Source organism: Neomonachus schauinslandi, chromosome 4 (assembly GCF_002201575.2).
Source record: "Neomonachus schauinslandi chromosome 4, ASM220157v2, whole genome shotgun sequence".
In the NCBI taxonomy this organism is placed as follows: Eukaryota; Metazoa; Chordata; class Mammalia; order Carnivora; family Phocidae; genus Neomonachus; species Neomonachus schauinslandi.
Genome location: NC_058406.1, coordinates 50,027,018 through 50,047,098, shown reverse-complemented (window position 1 = coordinate 50,047,098; position 20,081 = coordinate 50,027,018). Strand labels below are relative to the sequence as shown.

General features: G+C 41.2%; 1 protein-coding gene and 1 non-coding gene across 2 annotated transcripts in view; one reads left to right on the top strand and one right to left on the bottom strand.

Annotated features, from left to right (window-relative positions):
- The first annotated feature begins 2,197 nt into the window (after window positions 1–2,197).
- DOCK7 (dedicator of cytokinesis 7) overlaps window positions 2,198–20,081 on the top strand; it is a 217,678-nt gene continuing 199,794 nt past the window's right edge. Inside the window, exon 1 of the mRNA XM_044914530.1 lies at window positions 2,198–2,324. Within this exon, the coding sequence (XP_044770465.1) occupies window positions 2,287–2,324 (38 nt within the window). The 5' untranslated portion in view covers window positions 2,198–2,286. The remainder of the gene's footprint in view (window positions 2,325–20,081) is intronic.
- Window positions 17,853–17,961, bottom strand: LOC123324651. Its single transcript, XR_006539929.1, has one exon. It is a non-coding gene; the product is annotated as a U6 spliceosomal RNA (small nuclear RNA).

The following is a 20,081-nucleotide window of genomic DNA, read 5'->3' as shown; positions in this document are numbered from 1 at the left end:
TGAGTCATGTATACAAAGAACCATTGAAAGGCAGAATGTGGTCAATTCTCTAAGAGAGTAGTGAAAAGATGTTTGGAGAGCAGAGATAAAGGCATACAACATCTGGCTGGAGCATGAGAGCAGACAAACGCTTCAGGGACTATCAAGCACCCAAGACAAGTTTAAGTGTAAGCTGAATAATGATAATAACAGTGATAGCAATGACAGAAGCTAGTACATATAGGACTTACCATATGTCAGGCCCTGTTCTAAGAATTTTATATGAATTAACCCAATGAATCTGCACAATACTTTTTTTTTTTTTAAGATTTTATTTATTTATTTGAGAGAGAGAGTGAGAGAGAGCATGAGAAGGGAGAGGGTCAGAGGGAGAAGCAGACTCCCTGCTGAGCAGGAAGCCCAATGTGGGACTCGATCCTGGGACTCTGGGATCATGACCTGAGCCGAAGGCTGATGCTTAACCACTGAGCCACCCAGGCGCCCCTGCACAATACTCTTTTAAGTAGGTACAACTATTCCCCTCATTTTATAGTCAAGGTTAAGTAGCTTGCTCAAGGTCACATGGTAAGAAAGTGACAGAATACGACTGGGTTCCTATCAAGCAGTGTCTTAAAGGCCAGGTTACAGTGTTAGACTTGACTTGCAGTTCTTTGAGTAGCTGTTTCATCTTTCCCGATGGATTCAAGCTTCCTGACAGCAGGACTGAGTCTAGTTCAGCTTTGTGTTCTCTAGAATATCTAGGTGGGCTATACATTTGAGTAGAAGTTACACAAAATTCTTCTTTGAGTAGACTATCTTTACTGGAATGTGCATTGTTAAACAAAATATCAAGTCTTCCACAGTGGTTATAAAACTAGACAGGAAGTTTGGATCTGACTAATTGAGGCTTTCACCCCTGACTCAGTGTGTGACCAAGCAAATGGCTCTATGCTACAGAATTTCCAAATGTAAAAGAGAGGAAAACAAATATCCAATGTACTTCACAAGGACACAGAGAGAACATATTAACATATTAATAATTAAAAAATACACATAAATCCTGGCAATACTTGAGTAAAGGTACATGAAACCAAGATTATTTTTCCTAGTTTCACCATAACATCAGCAATCAGCAAATATGAATTAGGAGCCAAACATTCTACATACTATGGGATTACAATAGAATAAGACATGATTTTTGCTATTCCCTGTTTATAGGATTTAACAGGCAAGATCATTTTGAGTGGTAAACATGTAGACTATTTAATAGGACGTCAAAATGCTCCAGTACATTAGAGCTCATCTGGTCCAACATTTATAAATGGAAAATGAGATCCCAAAGGGGTAAGTAATAGTCTCAGCAAGAGTATTGTTAACGGAGAAACATCTTCAAAGAAAAGGACTGGGCTCTGGGTTTGAACCTCAGTTGAAGAGGTTACCGTATGTGTTACCTGGGGCCAGGCGCTTAGCTTCTCCGAACCATTTCCTTGTCTCTAAAATGGGCATAATAAGAACTTACTTCAAAGAGCTGTCGTGGCGATTAAGATCATGCCTGTAAAACTTTCATCAGTGCCTGGCTAAGCACCACAAGTCAACTATTATTATTGTTACTTCTGTAGGAGAAAGGTCTTTTTTAGCTCTTTTTCTACAAGAAAAACCATTTTTTTCTCTGGTCAGACCCCATTCATAAGGTCGGAGCAGAACAGAAAGTGCTTTCAACTGCTCGGAGATGGGCGCTGCAGGAACAAGAACCCAGCCATCCAGGGCGGCAGAGCACAGCCCCCCTCGGCAAAACCCATCTTCCATTTCCTCCCCTTCCTTTTCGGGAAAGCCAAGCTTCCCCCCCCCCCCCCCCCCCCCCCCCCCCCCCCCCTTTTTCGGCACGCCGCCCCCCCCCCCCCCCCCCCCCGCGTTCTGTAATCTTATTTTCCTGCCTCGCCAAGTCGCTGGCCCCTCTCTGGCTGCTTTCTGTGTCCCTTCGGTAGTGCGGAACCCGCGGCAGCGAGGCGGCCAGGACTGGCGTGTCGCTCCCTCCACGCCCCATTCTTCCCCTGGGCTCCAACCGGCCGCAGCTGCGTTCCGAAGCCCGGGCTCCCGCGGGGATTGACGCGCAGGGGGAGGAGCGGTTTCTCACTGCGCGTCTCTCAGGAGCATTACGGCAGGGTTCGTTCCCGGCTCCGGCCGCCAGCCCCAGCCTCCCCGGTCCGGAGCTGGGACTGGCGGAGGCCGCGAGGGAGGGAGCGCGAGCGAGGAGGCACGCGCCCGCCCGTCCGCGCCCAGACCGCCGCCGCCGCCGCCTTAGCAGCCATGGCCGAGCGCCGCGCCTTTGCCCAGAAGATCAGCAGGTAAATCTCGGGCGCGGGGCGCGCCGCCGCAGCGGGGGAAAGAGCCGGTAGCCCTCCCGAGCCCGGCCTAGGAGGCGGGTGGGTGTGGCGACGCGGGCGCGGGGATCTGGCGGCCTGGTCCGCGGCTGGGCGGAGGGGGCTCGCGGCTGTGGCGGGTGCCGCCGAGGCCTCGCGCCGCCCTCCAACCCCGGCCCTCAGCCCGCGCCGGCGGCCGATCCTCGCCCCGGGTGGGGGTGGGGGGGCGCAGGGAGCCCCGCACGCCCGAGCGCCCGCCTCCGCCCGCTTCTCGGCGGCCCGGGCCTGGAGTTTCGCGGCGGCTTATTGCAAGGCGGGTGGGGGAGCTCGTCGTCCGGCCGATCGGCTCTCCCCAAATTCTTTGTGTCCCCACCCCCGGGCTGGCCGGGGGCCGCCGCGGCGTCTCGCTCCCTCACTCTCCCCGCCCACCCCCGTTTGCCCCCAGGAGGGTGCGGGGTCCGCCCTCTTCTCCTCCCCAACAAAAGGTTCGGCGCGCGGCGGGCTCCTGGCCGGTGGGAGGCCGTCCCTTCTTCACGCCTCCCACCCTTCCCGAGAAATCTGACAGGAATCCTCTTTGCATCCAGGGGCCAATTCAAAGTGTGCTCTCGCACCCAGAATCTAAAACGTATAGTCAAAATGAAAAGTTGAGAGCTTGTGGTCTGCACCTTGGGTGTACAGCTGCCGAATCTTGGACGAATTGTAGGCTGGTGCTTGATCTTAGTAGCATGCGAATTTAAATGTGCGCCTGTGTTTCTAATGGCACCAGACGAAGATGGATGATAGGCAGTGTTCTTTTTACACTGGCCCTTTGACTCATATTTTAGGAGTCTGGAAGTAAGCAAGCAATCACGGTTGAGATTTCCGAACCTTTTACCTGCCTGTGGTGGGTAGGTTGCCAGAACCAAAAATTGAATTACGGCGGGGGATTCTAACATTTGTAGAATTTCATTGGGAAATATACAAATGTGTAAGACACTAGACTGTTGGTTTTATTATGATGTCCCAAGAAAAGAAGCATTCGAATGCATTACTTTTTTGAAAATTTTATTTCTGTGGTTCTGGATCTTTTTCGTTTGCTGATCTTTCTGAACGATTTTTGGACCGACCAAACAGGTTCTTTCTTAATTGCCTGAACTTCCATAGCGTTACACTGTTTTGGCACATTTTTCATTTAAAACTAACATCTTTTTGATTTAAGCTTTGTGCTTAATTATTTTTTTCTTTTGAGCTTTAAAACATTTAATTTTATCCTTAAGAGGCAAAATAGCAAGGGGTGCCTGGCTGGCTTGGTCGGTGGAGGATGGGACTCTTGATTTCGGGGTTGTGGGTTTGCTCCGTGTCGGGTGTAGAGATTATTTAAAAATAAAATATTTAAAAAAAAAAAAAAGGCAAACAGCAAGTGCTTAAGAACATGTGCTCTGGTGTCAGATGATGCCATGGATTCAAATCCTGACTGTTATTTTTCTAACTTGGCACCTTGATCAAATTGTGTAAGCTCTCTTAAGTTACAGTTTTGGCATCTGGAAAATGGGTATAGTACCAGTACCCCGTTGATAACATTGTGAACATTAAGTGGCACAATTTGTGTGTGAAGTGTTTAGCATAGTGCATGGCCTTTAGTAGCTATCATTGAACAATTAATAATTGGTATGTCCTAAGGAGTTGTGGTAGAGTTAATAGGAAATTATTACTTTTTTCTTTTTTACTTTTTTTGCAAAATAACTGGGTCTTGTTTCTGAAGGCAATGCCATTGAAAAAATGTATTACTTGACATACATGCTTAGTATTAATTTCTTTTTAATAGAACCAAATTTCACTGAGAACACGTGTTGATCAGGAAATTGCACATTAGGGAGTTAGATATGAAATATATATGATACCTGTTCTTCATTCATGGAGTTTGTGCTAGGATTAGACAGAACAAAATACAAGAAAAAAAAGAAAGTTTCACAAAATGACACAAAATTCAAAATAATAAGCCTTGTAAAGTTGTCAGATTAAGTAAAGCAGTGGAAATGAGAGATTCATTGATTGGAGAAATACTTAGAGGAGGTGACTGGTGATTGATTGGGTATGGAAGGTGAGGAAGACTGAGGAGTCTGGGATGACTTCCAAGTTTCTGACTTGGGCAATCAGGTGGATGATGGAGGCAGTCATTGAGGTAAGGGCGTACAGGAGGAAGAAGGGATTTGAGGGTGGGAATTGAGGTGGGAAGGAGATGATGATTCAGTTTTGGACATGCTGAGTTTGAGATGCTTGTTGAGCATTGAAAGAGAAATATTTATTAGGTTGTTGGTGAGGTTTAAGATGCAGAAGAGAGATTGGGCTGGAGGTCAATAGATATGGGAATCATCAGCAAGGAGATTGTAATTGAAACCAGAGGAGAAGATGAGATAGTACGGGAGGAATGTGCGGATTAATTTGGAGGGAAGACCGAGGACAGAACTGTTATAGATGATGAATTATTGTGATTGAAAGGTACTTTCATTCTTGTTACCAAGTATGGGCAAATAATACTTTTTTAAAGATTTTATTTATTTATTTGGGGGGGAGAGAGAGAGAGCACAAGCAGGGGAGGGAGTGAGGGTGGTAAGGTGGAGGGAGGGCCAGAGGGAGAGGGAGAAGCAGACTTCCCACTGGGCAGGGAGCCCAACGTGGGGCTCGATCCCAGGACCCTGAGATCATGACCTGAGCTGAAGGCAGACGCTCAACCGACTGAGCCACCCAGGTACTCTGGCCGAATAATACTTCTGAATAAATTTTTGTTCTGCTTCTTAGTTTCCTACTAGAGGAAGTATAGCACATACTCTCAAGATAAACTGCTTGGGGTTGACATCCTAGCACTGGCCCTCATTGAATAAACTTGGGCAAGTTACTTCACCTCACTTCTGCCTCATTTTCCCTATCTATAAACTGGGGATAATAGCAGAAGCTACCTTACAGGGTTGTTATAAGAATTAAAAAATCGGTTCCAGTAAAGTGCTTAGAACAGTGCTTTCTACATAAGTGTCCAGCATCAATTATTTTTTATTATTACAATATTTATAATGTGGTGTAGGACCTTTTCTTGGAAGTCTTTTTATGATATGCATATATGAAATTTGTTGCTCTGTGAATAGCCTGCTGCTGTTTGAAACCTTATTTTTTTCTTTTAAAGCTTTATGATTGTTCTGAAACCTTTATTTATTTTTTTTATTTTTAAAGATTTTATTTATTTATTTATTTGACAGAGAGACACAGCGAGAGAGGGAACACAAGCAGGGGGAGTGGGAGAGGGAGAAGCAGGCCTCCCGCTGAACAGGGAGCCCAATGCGGGGCTCGATCCCAGGACCCCGGGATCATGACCCGAGCCTAAGGCAGACGCTTAACGACTGAGCCACCCAGGCGCCCCTGAGACCTTTACTTTAAAAAGAATTCTACTGATTTCTTTTCTGGCTCTGTCATTTCCTAACCCTTTGCATTTAGTGCTGTTATTTTTTGAGGGCATGATTTTGTGATTTCTCAAACTCTTTTATTTTTTAAATTTTAAAAAAGATTATTTATTTATTTTTGTGGGGAGGGGTTGGGGGAGAGGGACTCTTAAGCAGACACTGGGCTGAGCTGGAGTCCTATGCTGGCCGCCATCTCATGACCCTGAGATCAGGGATCTGAGCCAAAACCAAGAGTCCAAAGCTTAACCCACTGTGCCGCCCAGGTGCCCCAAAGCTCTTTATTTTTTATCACTGATTGTACTACTTACCTCAGCTCATCATGGAAAAGCAGCATGTGTATTTTGTTCATATCAGTTATTGCCTCTTGTTTGTTCCCCCTACTTTTGGAGGACAAGCGTATATGTTGTTAATTACCCCCTTTTTAATCACACCCTAGCATATAATATGTAGAATTTGTGGAGTGTTGATTGTAGATTAATGATTTTGTTTAGATTTTGTCCTGTTACTTGATATTCAGCAGTACTGATGAACATTTGGATACACTTAAAGCATTTTTTACTACATTCTCATCTTTATTACCTAGAGAGGCAGAAGAACATCGTAAAGGATATAGATACCAGGTCATATTGCATGGGGTGGAATTCAGCTATACCACATAATAGCTATATAATTCTGGGCAGTTGATCTAATCTCCCTGTCTTGGTTTTCTCTTCAGTAAAATGGGGATAAAAGTGTCTGTGGGTCATCATGAAGATTAAATAAGTTAATACATGTAAAACACTTAAACTGTGCCTGAAACATAATAAGCATTCAACAAATGTTAGTTGCTGCTATTATTATTCCTATATTATTTACAATGATTATTATTCCCATAATCCAGATGAGGAACTGAGGCCTACATACCATGAAATTATTTGCCTAAATTGGGACTCAAACCCTAGTTCTCTGATTTCAGATCTTACACTTTTTTTATTTGGCTGTATTTCTTTCTGCAAAATATTTTCTGGGGTAGTTCCAGATTTCCTAACAGTGCTGCCATTAGCATCCCCAAAGTAACCCTTACCTACTTAATTTTTCCTTTGTTAATTTGGTATCATTTTGTTGCCTAAGAAGCAGAATTTAATGAAAGGCTTTCATCAGATTTTTATTTTTGAGGAAAATCTTAACATGAGTAGGATTTCCTGGACATACGCTTATTTATAACCTCTTTTTCTTTTTTTTAAGTTTTGAATCTGTTCATAACTCTGTCTGTATAGGCCTAATCTTTCAGTCTACTTTCTTCAATTCATTACCAAATAAATTCTTTCCACATAGTATCAACTACTTCCGTGCTGCCTTTTTCATCACTTTGGCCTTTTGTTGTACTCATTTCACTAACTCTTTTTTTTAAAATTTTTTTTTGTTTTTTTTTATTTGACAGAGAGAGACACAGCGAGAGAGGGAACACAAGCAGGGGGAGTGGGAGAGGGAGAAGCAGGCTTCCCGCGGAGCAGGGAGTCCAATGCTGGCTCGATCCTGGGACCCCGGGACCATGACCTGAGCCGAAGGCAGACGCTTAACGACTGAGCCACCCAGGCGCCCCTCATTTCACTAACTCTTAATGCTGAATGTCTAACCTGTTTCTTGCCCCTGAGAGGGAGAGCAGAACAGTGCAGAGTTGCAGAGTTGATCTTTTATTAATGAATGTCTTTTCATTTGAAATGAGGTTTACTCTAAATCATTTCTCTTATTAACATCTTTGTTTCCCTACCCCATCTTTTACTGAAAAGTTCTGGATCACCTAACGTGAGTCCATTACAACCTCAGCATGCTACTGTTCCTATAGGGTCATTTAACCATCTTTCTCCTGAGCCTGTAAGGTATCCCTTCCCTAAAGTTTACCTATTTTTTTTTTGTCCTTTGGACCCTATTACCTTTCCACCTCCCCCAGAACCTTGATCTCATAATTTTTCCTTTCCTTTCTAGCATCTTCACTCTGTTTCTTTTTATGGATCTTTCCTTTAAACCATAAGACTTATTATGCCTTTCTCATCATAAAACAAAGAACCATTGAATCTTCTGGCATTTCTAGCTGCCAACCAATCATTCCTTTTTTCTAGTCACATTTCTCACATGTATGTGGTGCAGTCACAACCACTTTCTGCTTGTTCTCATCAGTCTCTGGGCCATATGGCTGTGCTTCCCGTGGTACTTTATGTGTACTTGAATTATGGAACGCCTGAGGACTAGGAGCCTTTGACTTTTTTCTTCATCACTGATTTCATGAGCTACTGTTTTCTGGGTTTTGTCTTTTTAATTTTTCTTGCCCTCATCCCCCATACCCCCATTTTCCCTCTACTTTATACTGCTTTTCAGAGCTCTTTGACAACTGGTCTGTGTCTTTTTATCTCTCGTGTCGGGCACAGAATCTTGTGGCAACTGGACATGTAAGAATTGTTTGAATGAATACCATCCTGCCACATTGGAGCATCTTTTATTATCTCACTTCTAGATGACCTCAGTGGGGCCAGAGCTGATCTAGTCTCTTACCTCCTGTAATTAAAACGTGTTGCAAATGAAGTCTCCCTAATATACAGCTTTTATCATGGCATTCTTTTGTTCAAGAATATTATAGTAGCTTCCTACAGTGTTAAACCCAAACTCTTGCTTGATTTTAAAGTCATCTATAATCTGGTCCTTTTCTTGTTGACTTGTTCTCTAGCTTACAGTTTGGACCAATCAGTCTAACGTTTTCCTTGTACCCTCACAAATGCTCTGCTCATTTCCAACTCTGTAACTGTTCCATTTGTTTTTTTTTCCTTTTTGATATATCCTTTCTCTTCTTTTCTAAATCTTACCCTTTTCTGCAGAGCACTCCAATCCACTATCCTTACTTTTGGAAAAACCATTTCCTTTCCTTTTTTTTTTTTTTTTAAGATTTTGTTTATTTATTTGACAGGGAGAGACACAGCGAGAGAGGGAACACAGGCAGGGAGAGTGGGAGAGGGAGAATCAGGCTTCTCGCTGGGCAGGGAGCCCGATGCGGGGCTCGATCCCAGGACCCTGGGATCATGACCTGAGCTGAAGGCAGACGCTTAACCGACTGAGCCACCCAGGCGCCCCTCCTTGCTTTGCTTTTTTAAGATTTTATTTATTTATTTGAGAGAGAGACAGAGAGAGCACAAACCAGGGAAGGAGCAAGGCAGAGGGAGAGGGACAAGCAGAGGCAGAGGGAGAGGGACAAGCAGATGCTTAGCTGACTGAGCCACCTAGGCACCCCCATTTCCTTTCTTTTTCTTTTTTTTTTTTTTAAGATTTTATTTATTTATTTGACAGAGAGATAGCGAGAGAGGGAACACAAGCAAGGGGGAGTGGGAGAGGGAGAAGCAGGCTTCCCGCTGAGCAGGGAGCCTGATGCGGGGCTCCATCCCAGGACCTTGGGATCATGACCTGAGCTGAAGGCAGACGCTTAACTGACTGAGCCACCCAGGCGCCCCATCCTTGCTTTTCTTTATTCTTTCCACCTATGAGTGCATTTCTAAGTAAAAGCATTTTTTCTGTTTTTGAATTCATTTGAATATAATCTTATTGTATGTTGTATGTTTTTTTGTCTTGCTTGTTTTGTTCAAAATTACATCTGTGAGATTCATTCATAATGTTCCAAGTAGTTGGAGTTCATTCTTTTTTCTTTATATTATTTCACTGAATAAATATACCATGATTTTCCATTCTACAGTAGATGGGCATTTGGATTGTTTCCAGTTTTTGGCTATTAGAAACAATGTTCCTATGAACATTCCTATACATATATTCTGGTATGCATGTGCATGAATTTCTCTAGGGTATACTCAGGTATGGGATTGCTGGTCCTTAGGTATTCTTTATTGCTCCTCATAGCAGTTTTATTTATCATGGAGTTTATTAGGTAATACCAAACTGTTTTCTAAGATAGCTGAAGAAACATACACTCCCACAGTAGTGTTGCTGTACCCAGTTGGCACCACTTGGTATTGTCAACTTTGTCATTTTTGCCAATCTGATGTATGTATGCATGATGCTATCTTACTGTAAAAGTTCTCATTTCTATTTACTTGATTACTATTGAGATTGAGCTCTGTTTTGTATGTGTATTGACTATTTGAATATACTCTTTTGTAAATTGCCTATTTAAATCTTTTGCATTTGCATTCTCCCCCCTTTTTTCCTTTGTATTATTCTTTTTCTTATTGATTTGTGTGAGTACTTTATATATATTCAGTGTATTAATCCATTGAATGATATTATGTGTTGCAAATATCTTTTCTCACCCTGTGGTTTTTTTTTTTTTTTTAAAGATTTTATTTATTTATTTGACAGAGAGATAGAGAGCACAAGCAGGCAGAGTGGCAGGAAGAGAGAGAGGGAGAAGCAGGCTTCCCGCTGAGCAGGGAGCCGGACGTGGGGCTCGGTCCCAGGACCCCCGGACCATGACCTGAGCCAAAGGCAGCTGCTCAACCAACTGAGCCACCCAGGCGCCCCTCACCCTGTGGTTTTTTTAAAATTCTTTTTATGGAGTCTTTTGAAAACTAAGTCCTCAGCTGTTTTTTTCTTTTTTTTTTTTTTTTAAGATTTATTTATTTTAGAGAGAGTGAGCGAGCGCAGGGAGGGGCAGAGGGAGAGGGAGAGAGAGAATCTCAAACAGGATCCATGCTGAGAACGGAGCCCTACTCGGGGCTCCATCTCATGACCCTAAGATCATGACCTGAGCGGAAATCAAGAGTTGAATGCTCAACTGACTAAGCCACCCAGGCACCCCAACTAAGTTCTCAGTTTTGTTTTGTTTTTTTTTTAAGATTTTATTTATTTATTTGATAGGGAGATAGAGAGAGCCAGAGACCACCAGCAGGGGGAATGGCAGAGGGAGAAGAAGAAGCAGGCTCCCTGCTGAACAGGGAGCCCGATACGGGAAGCTCCATCCCAGGACCCTGGGATCATGACCTGAGCTGAGCGAAAGGCAGATGCTAAACCAACTGAACCCAGGCGCCCCTAAGTTCTCAGTTTGAATACACTTTTATCAGTTTCTCTCTCTCTCTCTTTTCTAGTGGTTAGTACTTTTGAGGTCCTGTTTAAGGAATATTTTCCTGCCCTGTGGTCATTAAGATATTCATCTGTATTATCATAAACCTTCTAGTTACCTCCTTTATATTTAGGTTTATATTTCACTTGACTTGATATGTGGATGGTGTGAAATTTTAATTTTTTTCCAAATAGATTATCCTTTCCCCATTGACCTGCCCTGCCACCTCTATAATAGATTGTGTGTCCTTATTTGTGGGTCTTTGTCTGGGTCCTCTCTTTTGTTCCATTGGTTTGGTTATACATATTTTCACCAATTATAAGCAATTTTAATTATAATAAGTCTTGGAATTTGGTAGAATAACTCCCCCCACCATTTAAGAGTTTCTTGACTTCTCTTAGCCCTTTGAATTTCCTTGTATATTTTAGAATCTATTAAAAAACAAAAAATCCCCAAGTCCTATTCGAATTTGATTGGGATTACATTGAATCTATATATCAGTTTTGCAGAGAAATGATGTCCTTATAATATTGAGTTTTCAAACCTTGGTCATGGTGTATCTCTTCATTTACTTAGGTCTTCTTTATATCATACAACAAAATTTTATAATTTTCTCTGTAAGATTCATGCATATCCTTTGTTAGATTTATTTCTAAGTATATAACCATTTTGTGTCCAGCTATACCTTGCTAAACATGTCAATTCTAAAAATGTATCTGTGGTGGACGCCCGGGTGGCTCAGTCTGTTAAGCATCTGCCTTTGGCTCAGGTCATGATCCCAGGCTCGTGGGATCGAGTCCTGCATGGGGCTCCTTGCTCAGTGGGGATCCTGCTTCTTCCTCTGCTTGCCGCTCCCCCTGCTTGTGCTCTCTCTCTGACAAATAAATAAATAAAATCTTTAAATAAATAAATAAAAATAAAGTGAAACTTGAAAGTTATTAAAAAAAATGTATCCGTGAATTTTGTGTTTTCTGTGTCATCTGGAACTTACGAATTTTTGTTCCTTTCCAAACCTTATAGCTGATTTACATTTTTGTCTTGTCCTGTGGACGGTTATCTTGTATTACTATGTGGATTATTACCATTTCTGTTTAACATCGTACTAATACTGAGCATCCTCATTTTGCTTATGACCTCAGAGGGAAATCTCTCTATGTTTCACTTCATAGTAAGCCTAATGGTTGCTGTAGGTTCTTTTGTAGATACCTTTTTAATCTGAGTTGCCTAGAAAACAGAGACTGAGACAAGGATTAAGAGTTGAGGATTTACTGGGAGGCATAATCCTGGGGCATCAAGAGAAAAGGGAAGTGAGGCAGAGATGGGGAAACAATGTAAGGTGATACCTTATCTTATTGGCCACTGCTTCACAAAGAGCTGGAGAGAGACTGTTTTCAGCAGGTATGCTGGCTTGGTCACACAGGCTATCTTTGGACAGAGGGACAGTTTCTCACATCAGTAGATAGGAGTCTGGAAGAAGAAATTGATCTACCTGCTTTTCTCTTGCATCCTGTTTTCCATTAGTCAACTCCATCTCCTCAGAGAGTGAACTTCCCTTCACTTCTAGGTTGCATCATAGAGCCCTTTGGCAAGCAGTCTAGATGTGTTATTACTTTTTCAGTGGCTTTTTACAGAGGAGACTTTTTGGTTGCATTTGACAGAAACACCAGTCAGATTAATTTGCTTATAACTGAGTACATCAGGTCTCAGGATACCGAGGGTATCAGTAGCCTCTTCTCTTCGTGTCTTTGATAGATTTTCCACTAAATGGTTACAATGAGAGTTGACAGACCCAGGCTCAAATCCTACCATTTAGTTCTGGCAGAAAAGATTCAGGAGCTCCATCGTTGGTTTGGCTTGTGTCACATGTTCCTGCTTGAACCAATTACTGTGTTTAGGGGTTAGGGGATGCTGGCCATTCCTGGGTGACATGTCATCCTCCTTGGCTTGAGGAGAGATGTGATGGTGTCAGCTCCACCCAATCTCAAGTAATGAGTTCTTTGCCAAAAAGAAGAGGTTTCTAACCAAAAGAAAGAGGGGGAAGGTAAATGCTGGTCACACCAAAACAACTGGTATTCTTTAAGTTTGGTCATTGTAACTTGTTCAGCTTCACGATAATTATTTAAATATATAGCAATATAGTCAGTTGTACTACCTGTTAAAATTTATATGTAACTGATGTATCCAAAAATATAAAGAAAAGCAGTGTAATGTGAAGCAGCTGTGGATCCCTGTTCCTTAACTTTAAGTTTAGCTCTGATCTTCATGCCAACTCAGCCTTCCCGGGAAGGTCTGCTTGGTTTTTGCGATTTGGCTTTCCCAGGCTCCTTTCTGCTGTAGTTCTGCATCATCATGAGGTGTTTCTCATTTATCCTCTGCGACCAGAAAACTGCACTCATATCAGCCATTTAATGATTTTAATAAACTTTGCTGAAGGTAAGGGATTGTGGTAAGGAGCCTAAGGGTGCAAGACTTTCTTTGAGACTCCACTTTGGCTCTCCTCTTTTCCTGTCTTCACATTCTTTCTCCAACTGCAAAGCAATGTCTTCCTCTCATCTTCATAGAGCAGTTACAGCCAGGCCCAGCCTCTCTCTTTTTTTTTTTTTTAAGATTTTATTTTTATTCATGAGAGACACAGAGAGAGAGAGAGGCAGAGACAGAGGGAGAAGCAGGCTCCCCGCTGAGCAGGGAGCCCGATGTGGGGCTCAATCCCAGGACGCTGGGATCATGACCTGAGCCGAAGGCAGACGCTTAACTGACTGAGCCACCCAGGTGCCCCTGTGTTTGAATAAAGAATTGGCAAACTTCCTCAGCAACTACACCATTTTACGTTTCATCAGCAATGTATGAGAGTTCAGATTTTTCCACATCCTGCTAACACTTGTTAATTGTTTTCTTTTTGACTGTAGGCATTCTAATGAGTGTGAAATGACATTTCATTGTGGTTTGATTTGCATTTCCCTGATTTGTGATGGTTTTTCTTGTGGTTATTGGCCATTCATGTATCTTCTTTGGTGAAATATCTATTCCTATCTTTTGCTCATTTTTAAATTGGGTTATTTATCTTGTTTTTGAATTGTAGGAGTTTTTTATATGTTCAGAATACAAATCTTTTATTAGATATATGAATTACAAATATTTTCTACCTGCTTTGTTTCTTCATTTTCTTTTTTTTTTTAAATATTTTATTTATTTTATTTGATAGAGAGAGACACAGCGAGAGAGGGAACACAAGCAGGGAGAGTGGGAGAGGGAGAAGCAGGCTTCCCGCCGAGCAGGGAGCCCGATGCGGGGCTCGATCCCAGGACCCCAGGATCATGACCTGAGCCGAAGGCAGACGCTTAACAACTGAGCCACCCAGGCGCCCCTGTTTCTTCATTTTCTTAATGGTGAAGTTTGAAGCACAGAGATTTTAAATTTTGATGAAGTCCAATACATCAATTTTTTTTTTCTTATGTGGATCGTGATTGTGGTGTTATTCTCTAAGACTACTTAATTCATGGTTAAGATTTCCTTCTCTGTTTTCTTCTACAAGTTTTTATAGTTTAGCTCTTACTTTAGGTTAAGGATCCATTTGCATTGATTTTTGTGCATACTGTGAGATGAGCATCTAAATTCATCTTTTATGGGGCTCCTGGCTGGCTCAGTCAGTGGAGCGTGCAACTCTTGTGAGTTCGAGCCCCACATTGGGTGTAGAGGTTACTTAAAAATAAAAAAAAATCTTTAAATTTATCTTTTGCATGTGAATGTTCTATTGCAACACTCTTTGTTGCAAAGACTATTCTTGTCTCATTGCATTGTCTTGATACCTTAAAAAATCAGGTGACCATAAATGTGTTTATTTCTTTTTTTTTATTATGTTATGTTAATCACCATACATTACATCATTAGTTTTTGATGTAGTGTTCTATGATTGATTGTTTGCGTATAACACTCAGTGCTCCATGCAGTATGTGCCCCCTTTAATACCCATCACCAGGCTAACCCATCCCCCCACCTCCCTCCCCTCTAGAACCCTCAGTTTGTTTCTCAGAGTCCATAGTCTCTCATGGTTCTATGTGTTTATTTCTTGATACTCAATTCTGTTTCACTGATCTGTGTCTTTATTTTTTTTAAGATTTTATTTATTTATTTGACAGAGAGAGACACAGTGAGAGAGGGAACATAAGCAGGGGTGGGTGGGAGAGGGAGAAGCAGGCTTCCCGCAGAGCAGGGAGCCTGATGCGGGGCTCGATCCCAGGACCCTGGGATCATGGCCTGAGCTGAAGACAGACGCTTAACAACTGAGCCACCCAGGCGCCCTGATCTGTGTGTCTTTTCTTAACACCAGTACCATACTCTTCTGATTAGTGTTACTTTATAGTAAATTTTGAAATCTGGAAGTGTGAGTCCTCCAACTTTTTACTTCTTTTTCGAAATTGTTTTGTTCATTCTGGATTTTTTGCATTTACATAAGCATTTTAGGATCAACATCAATATAAGGTTTGACAATTTCTGCAAATTTCCCCCTTTGGGGATTTTGATATGGATTATGTTGAATCTGTAGATTAGTTTTGGGGAGAATTGCCGACTGAATCATATTGAGTCTTCAGATCCACAAACACAGACGGTCTCTTCATTTATTTATTTATTTATTTATTTTGATTTTATTTATTTATTTATTTGAAAGAGAAAGAGAGAGAGAGAAACAGCACGAGAGGGGAGAGGGTAAGAGGGAGAAGCAGGCTCCCTGCTGAGCCAGGAGCCCGATGTGGGACTTGATCCCAGGACTCTCGGATCATGACCTGAGCCGGAGGCAGTTGCTTAACCAGCTGAGCCACCCAGGCGCCCCATCTCTTCATTTATTGAGATATTATTTGATTTCTCTTAGCAAAGTTTTGAAATTTTTAGTATGTAAGTCTTGTACTTCTTTTGTTAAATCTGTTTCTAAGTATTGTTTCTGATGTTATGATGAAAGTGAAAAATTATTTTTGGTTTTTCGTTGCTAGTATATAGAGATACAGTTGATTTTTGAACATTGAACTTATATCCTCTGCCTTTGGTGAACTTGTTTATTAGTTCTAGGAGTTTTTTTGTGGGTTCCTTAGGATTTTCTGCATACAGGATCATGTTGTCTGTGAGTAAAGAGTTTTATTTCTTCCTTTTTCATCTGAACACCCTTAATTTGTTTCCATATCTTTCCTTCCTTCTCCTGCTGCACTGGCTAGAACCTCTAGTACAGTGTTGAATAGTGAGAGCAGACATTCTTGCTTTCTCCCTAGTCTAACGAGAAAAGCATTCAGACTTTCACCATTAAGTATGATGGTATTTGTAGGCAGGTGCTGTAGGAAAAGGAAGGAGAAGACAAAGATTTGAGAAGTATTTAAGAGTTAGAATGAACAGGACTTAGCAACTAATTGTATACAGGATATAATTTGTACGTTTGTGGGAGATTCTGGCTTTATTTTTATGAAGTAGGGTGGAATTGAAGATAAATTTATCTCCTTTTGGGAAGATTGACTTTTTACAGTAAAAGGTTTTCTCCCCCTCTCAGTTTTTATTTTAGTTGCCAATTTCAGATCAGTGTTAATTTTTCAAATGCTAAATTAAAAAATTTTTTTTTCTGTAGTTATAAGTTAATATGTTCCATGAAGTTGGAAACAATGTTATCACCATGTTTTTGTTGAGGAACTTGAGATATGGTAGAATGCTATAGATAGAGTGATGGAGACATCCACGTCTCTTTCATACAGTGCTCTCTAAATCTTTGATTTAAATGTTATTCCAGAATTGTGTCAGATGGGATACATGAGTCATCGACATCTTTTTTTCTTTATCCTCCCCAAAAAGGAATTATGTCTTAAATGTTAAGTGTATTATATAGAAGGACTGTTTCTGTGCTTTGGTTTCACAAATCAACCTTTCCTTGTTTTTGTTTCTTAGGCCTTTAGTGGCTTCTGGCCCACTGTGAACCTAAATTCTTAAAGAATTTAACACAGGCTAACTGACAAGTGACAGGGACTCAGAAGGGAGTTTTATTTAGCCATCCTGAAGGATAGGAAACAGATCATAACAGTGGTGGTGGTTGTAATTAGTGTTCCTATTAATATGTTAAGTGTATACACTAGACATTTTCACTGATACTCAGTGAATCTCAGAAAATCTTTAGCTGACCTCATAGGCTAGGTTTTCAAGAACAGAGAGCTCATTAATATGAACTGTAGCTAGAATCATTTACCTTTGGAAACTTCCTTCCAAGGAAAGAGGCCTTAGGAGTTTTATGGATCTGAATTCAAACCCTGCCTCTCTATCTTTCATAAGCTTGTGAAAGTTACTTTATTTTTGAAGTTTATCTAAAAATATGTGTTTTTTTCTGACTATAACGTAATACATGGTGCTGTAGAAAATTTGGAATACAAAAGGCCCAAAAGATTTCTTTCTCTTTTCATGCATAATTCTAGATTTAGAGAAAATTCTCTCATGGAGCTTGCCTTCCAGTGATAATCTTTACAAATCTAGAAATAGCCTAAATGTCTACCAATAGAGATTGCTGGTTAAATATGTTCTGGTTCACCCATATCCTAAACTCTGTAGCAGATAGAAAGCCGGAGAGCAGTGTTTAAGAGTGGGGGCTCTATGTTCAGATCTTGGTTCTATTCCTTATTAGTTTTGTGACCTTAACCTCTTGATACTTAAATATCCTACTATAATGCCTACTTCACAGAGGTTTTCTGAGGATTAAATGGGGTATAACAAGTCTAACACATTATACAGTATCTGGCATATAAGCTGTAAATGCTTGATAAATATTGTTAGAATATTATTAATTTTATGTGCTGATATGGAATGATTCCCAAGATAAGTGTATAATGTAAGGTATCAAGAAAAGTTTTTTTTGTTGTTGTATGATGTCATATGTGGACATTAAAAAGTAGACACATATTTTTCTTGAAGGATACCTGATAAAATATTAAGTGGTTACATTTGGGAAATAGGATTGGGGATTGGATGGAGGTAGAGAGATGTACCGTTTGTTTTTACCTCTTTGTGAGGTTTGAGTTTTTTAATGCCAGGTATATATTCCTTTTGTTTACTTTTTGTGTGTCATCCTTGCACAGGGGCCATGCTAATCTTCTCTGTATCGTTCCAATTTTAGTATATGTGCTGCCGAAGCGAGCACTCCTTTTGTTTACTTTTTAAAAGATGTCTTCCTGGGGCGCCTGGCTGGCTCAGTCAGTAGAGCACGTGACTCTTGATCTCAGGGTTGTGAGTTCAAGCCCCACATTGAGTGTGGAGTCTACTTTAAAAAAAAAAAAATGTCTTCCTTTATAGATTTATTTTCTTTGTCTTTTCTCTATGTTGGAAAATCTTATTTCCTCTGCTACTTGTAATAACTTTATTTACATAATTGTGGAGTTTGAACATAGTTCTGGAACCAGCCCTTTGCAGATAGGTTAAAGTCATATTAGAGACTGCTTTGAGATAAGTAAACATATCATATATCTTGTTTAAAAGGAATTTCATGTATAATAGCAGAGCATTGTGTTTCCCTGTTTCACTTAATAAATGGGATAATGATGTCAGCAAGGCTCTTACAGAAACGGTTATATATTTAGAATTCTTCTGTGGATTCAGAGTTTTCCCCTCAGCAAATATTTACCTATTTGACAGTAATAGATAAAAAGGCATACTTCCTTGTCCTTTCCCAATCAATTAGAAACAATTGTACTTAACAGATTAGTTTACTCTGAAAGGCATTTGGAAGATTCATATACTGAGTAGTCTCTAAATTCATTCTTCTGCCCTATCTCCTTTTCTCTCTCTGCACTCGTATACCTGTGTCTCCGTTTCTTTCTCTCTCTCCATCGTCTCTAGACAGAGGATGTAAAGATTAATGGGGTGCAGTCCCTGTCCTTAAGAAGCTCACATCAGGGGGCGCCTGGGTGGCTCAGTCATTGAGCATCTGCCTCCGGCTCCGGTCATGGTCCCAGGGTCCTGGGATCGAGTCCCACATTGGCCTCCCTGCTCGGCGGGAAGCCTGCTTCTCCTTCTCCCACTCCCCCTGCTTGTGTTCCCTCTCTCGCTGTGTCTCTCTGTCAAATAAATAAATAAAATCTTAAAAAAGAAGCTCACATCAGTTGTTCCATTCTAGTATTCTTTCTGAACTACTTTTTGGGGCGGTGGGGGAGAATTATGAATTTCTCTCTATTCCCATTTTTTCAGTTCAGCTTTGAAAACATTTATTAAGTACTCAGGATGTGCCAGGCACTCTGGTAGAGGGTACACAGGTAAATGAAGTCCCCCCTTGCATTGCTTGGTTTCTTTCAAGGAGATAGGTAAGTAGATTTCAAAACAATTTGATAGATGCTATGTCTGTCATATTGTTTGGTTATCACAGTGAGATAGTTTTTGGTAGAAAAGTGCCACCAGATTGAGTTAAAGAATATACATTTTCTTTAATGGCAGAAATTAACCTGCTTTGAGACATTTATACAAAATAAGAGCCAGCATAGCGTACTCCAGAAGTGAAGTTTCCTTGTCCTCCCTAATTCCTCAAGGAGGTTCAGAGGTGCCTCTGAAGTGTGAGAAAGTGCCAGACCTGAGAAGCCAAGTTTTTGATCCTTCACTGTTCCTTTTTCCCTTCCACCATACTTTTTTTTTTTAAAGATTTTATTTATTTATTTGACAGAGAGAGAGAGAGAGAGAACAAGTAGGCAGAGAGGCAGGCAGAGGGAGAGGGAGAAGCAGGCTCCCCGCTGAGCAAGGAACCCGATGCGAGGCTCGATCCCAGGACCCTGGGATCATGACCTGAGCCAAAGGCAGCCGCTTAACCGACTGAGCCACCCAGGCGCCCCCCACCATACTTTTTATATTAGAGGGTTGCATTGGTATTCCAGAAGAACCTGCTTTGCAATTTATGTGCTTATATCAAAGAGAATGTTTACAAACATAGAGCTTTCCTACTGCTGAAATCAGTCTCGGTGTTAGCAAGGCCAGGTTCTTAGTCCAAGGTGAAAAGCAGTCATCGGGCTAGCGGCTGCTTGTCTAAATGAGCCCCTTAGTAACTCTGTTTCCTTGAATGTATATGGATACATATGATTACTTTGAAAGCATAGAGGAGGAGAAGCTAACCTGAGTGGAACAGAAAAGAAATAATCAGGCAGGGCTTTATGGAGGACACGATATACTTCTTGAAGAGTACTTGCCCCGTCTGTACTCCATAATTAGTTTGCTAGTTTTGTACATTAAGGTAGAGTAATAATAACTGAAGAGTTTAAAGCTAAGTTACCGACATCATTT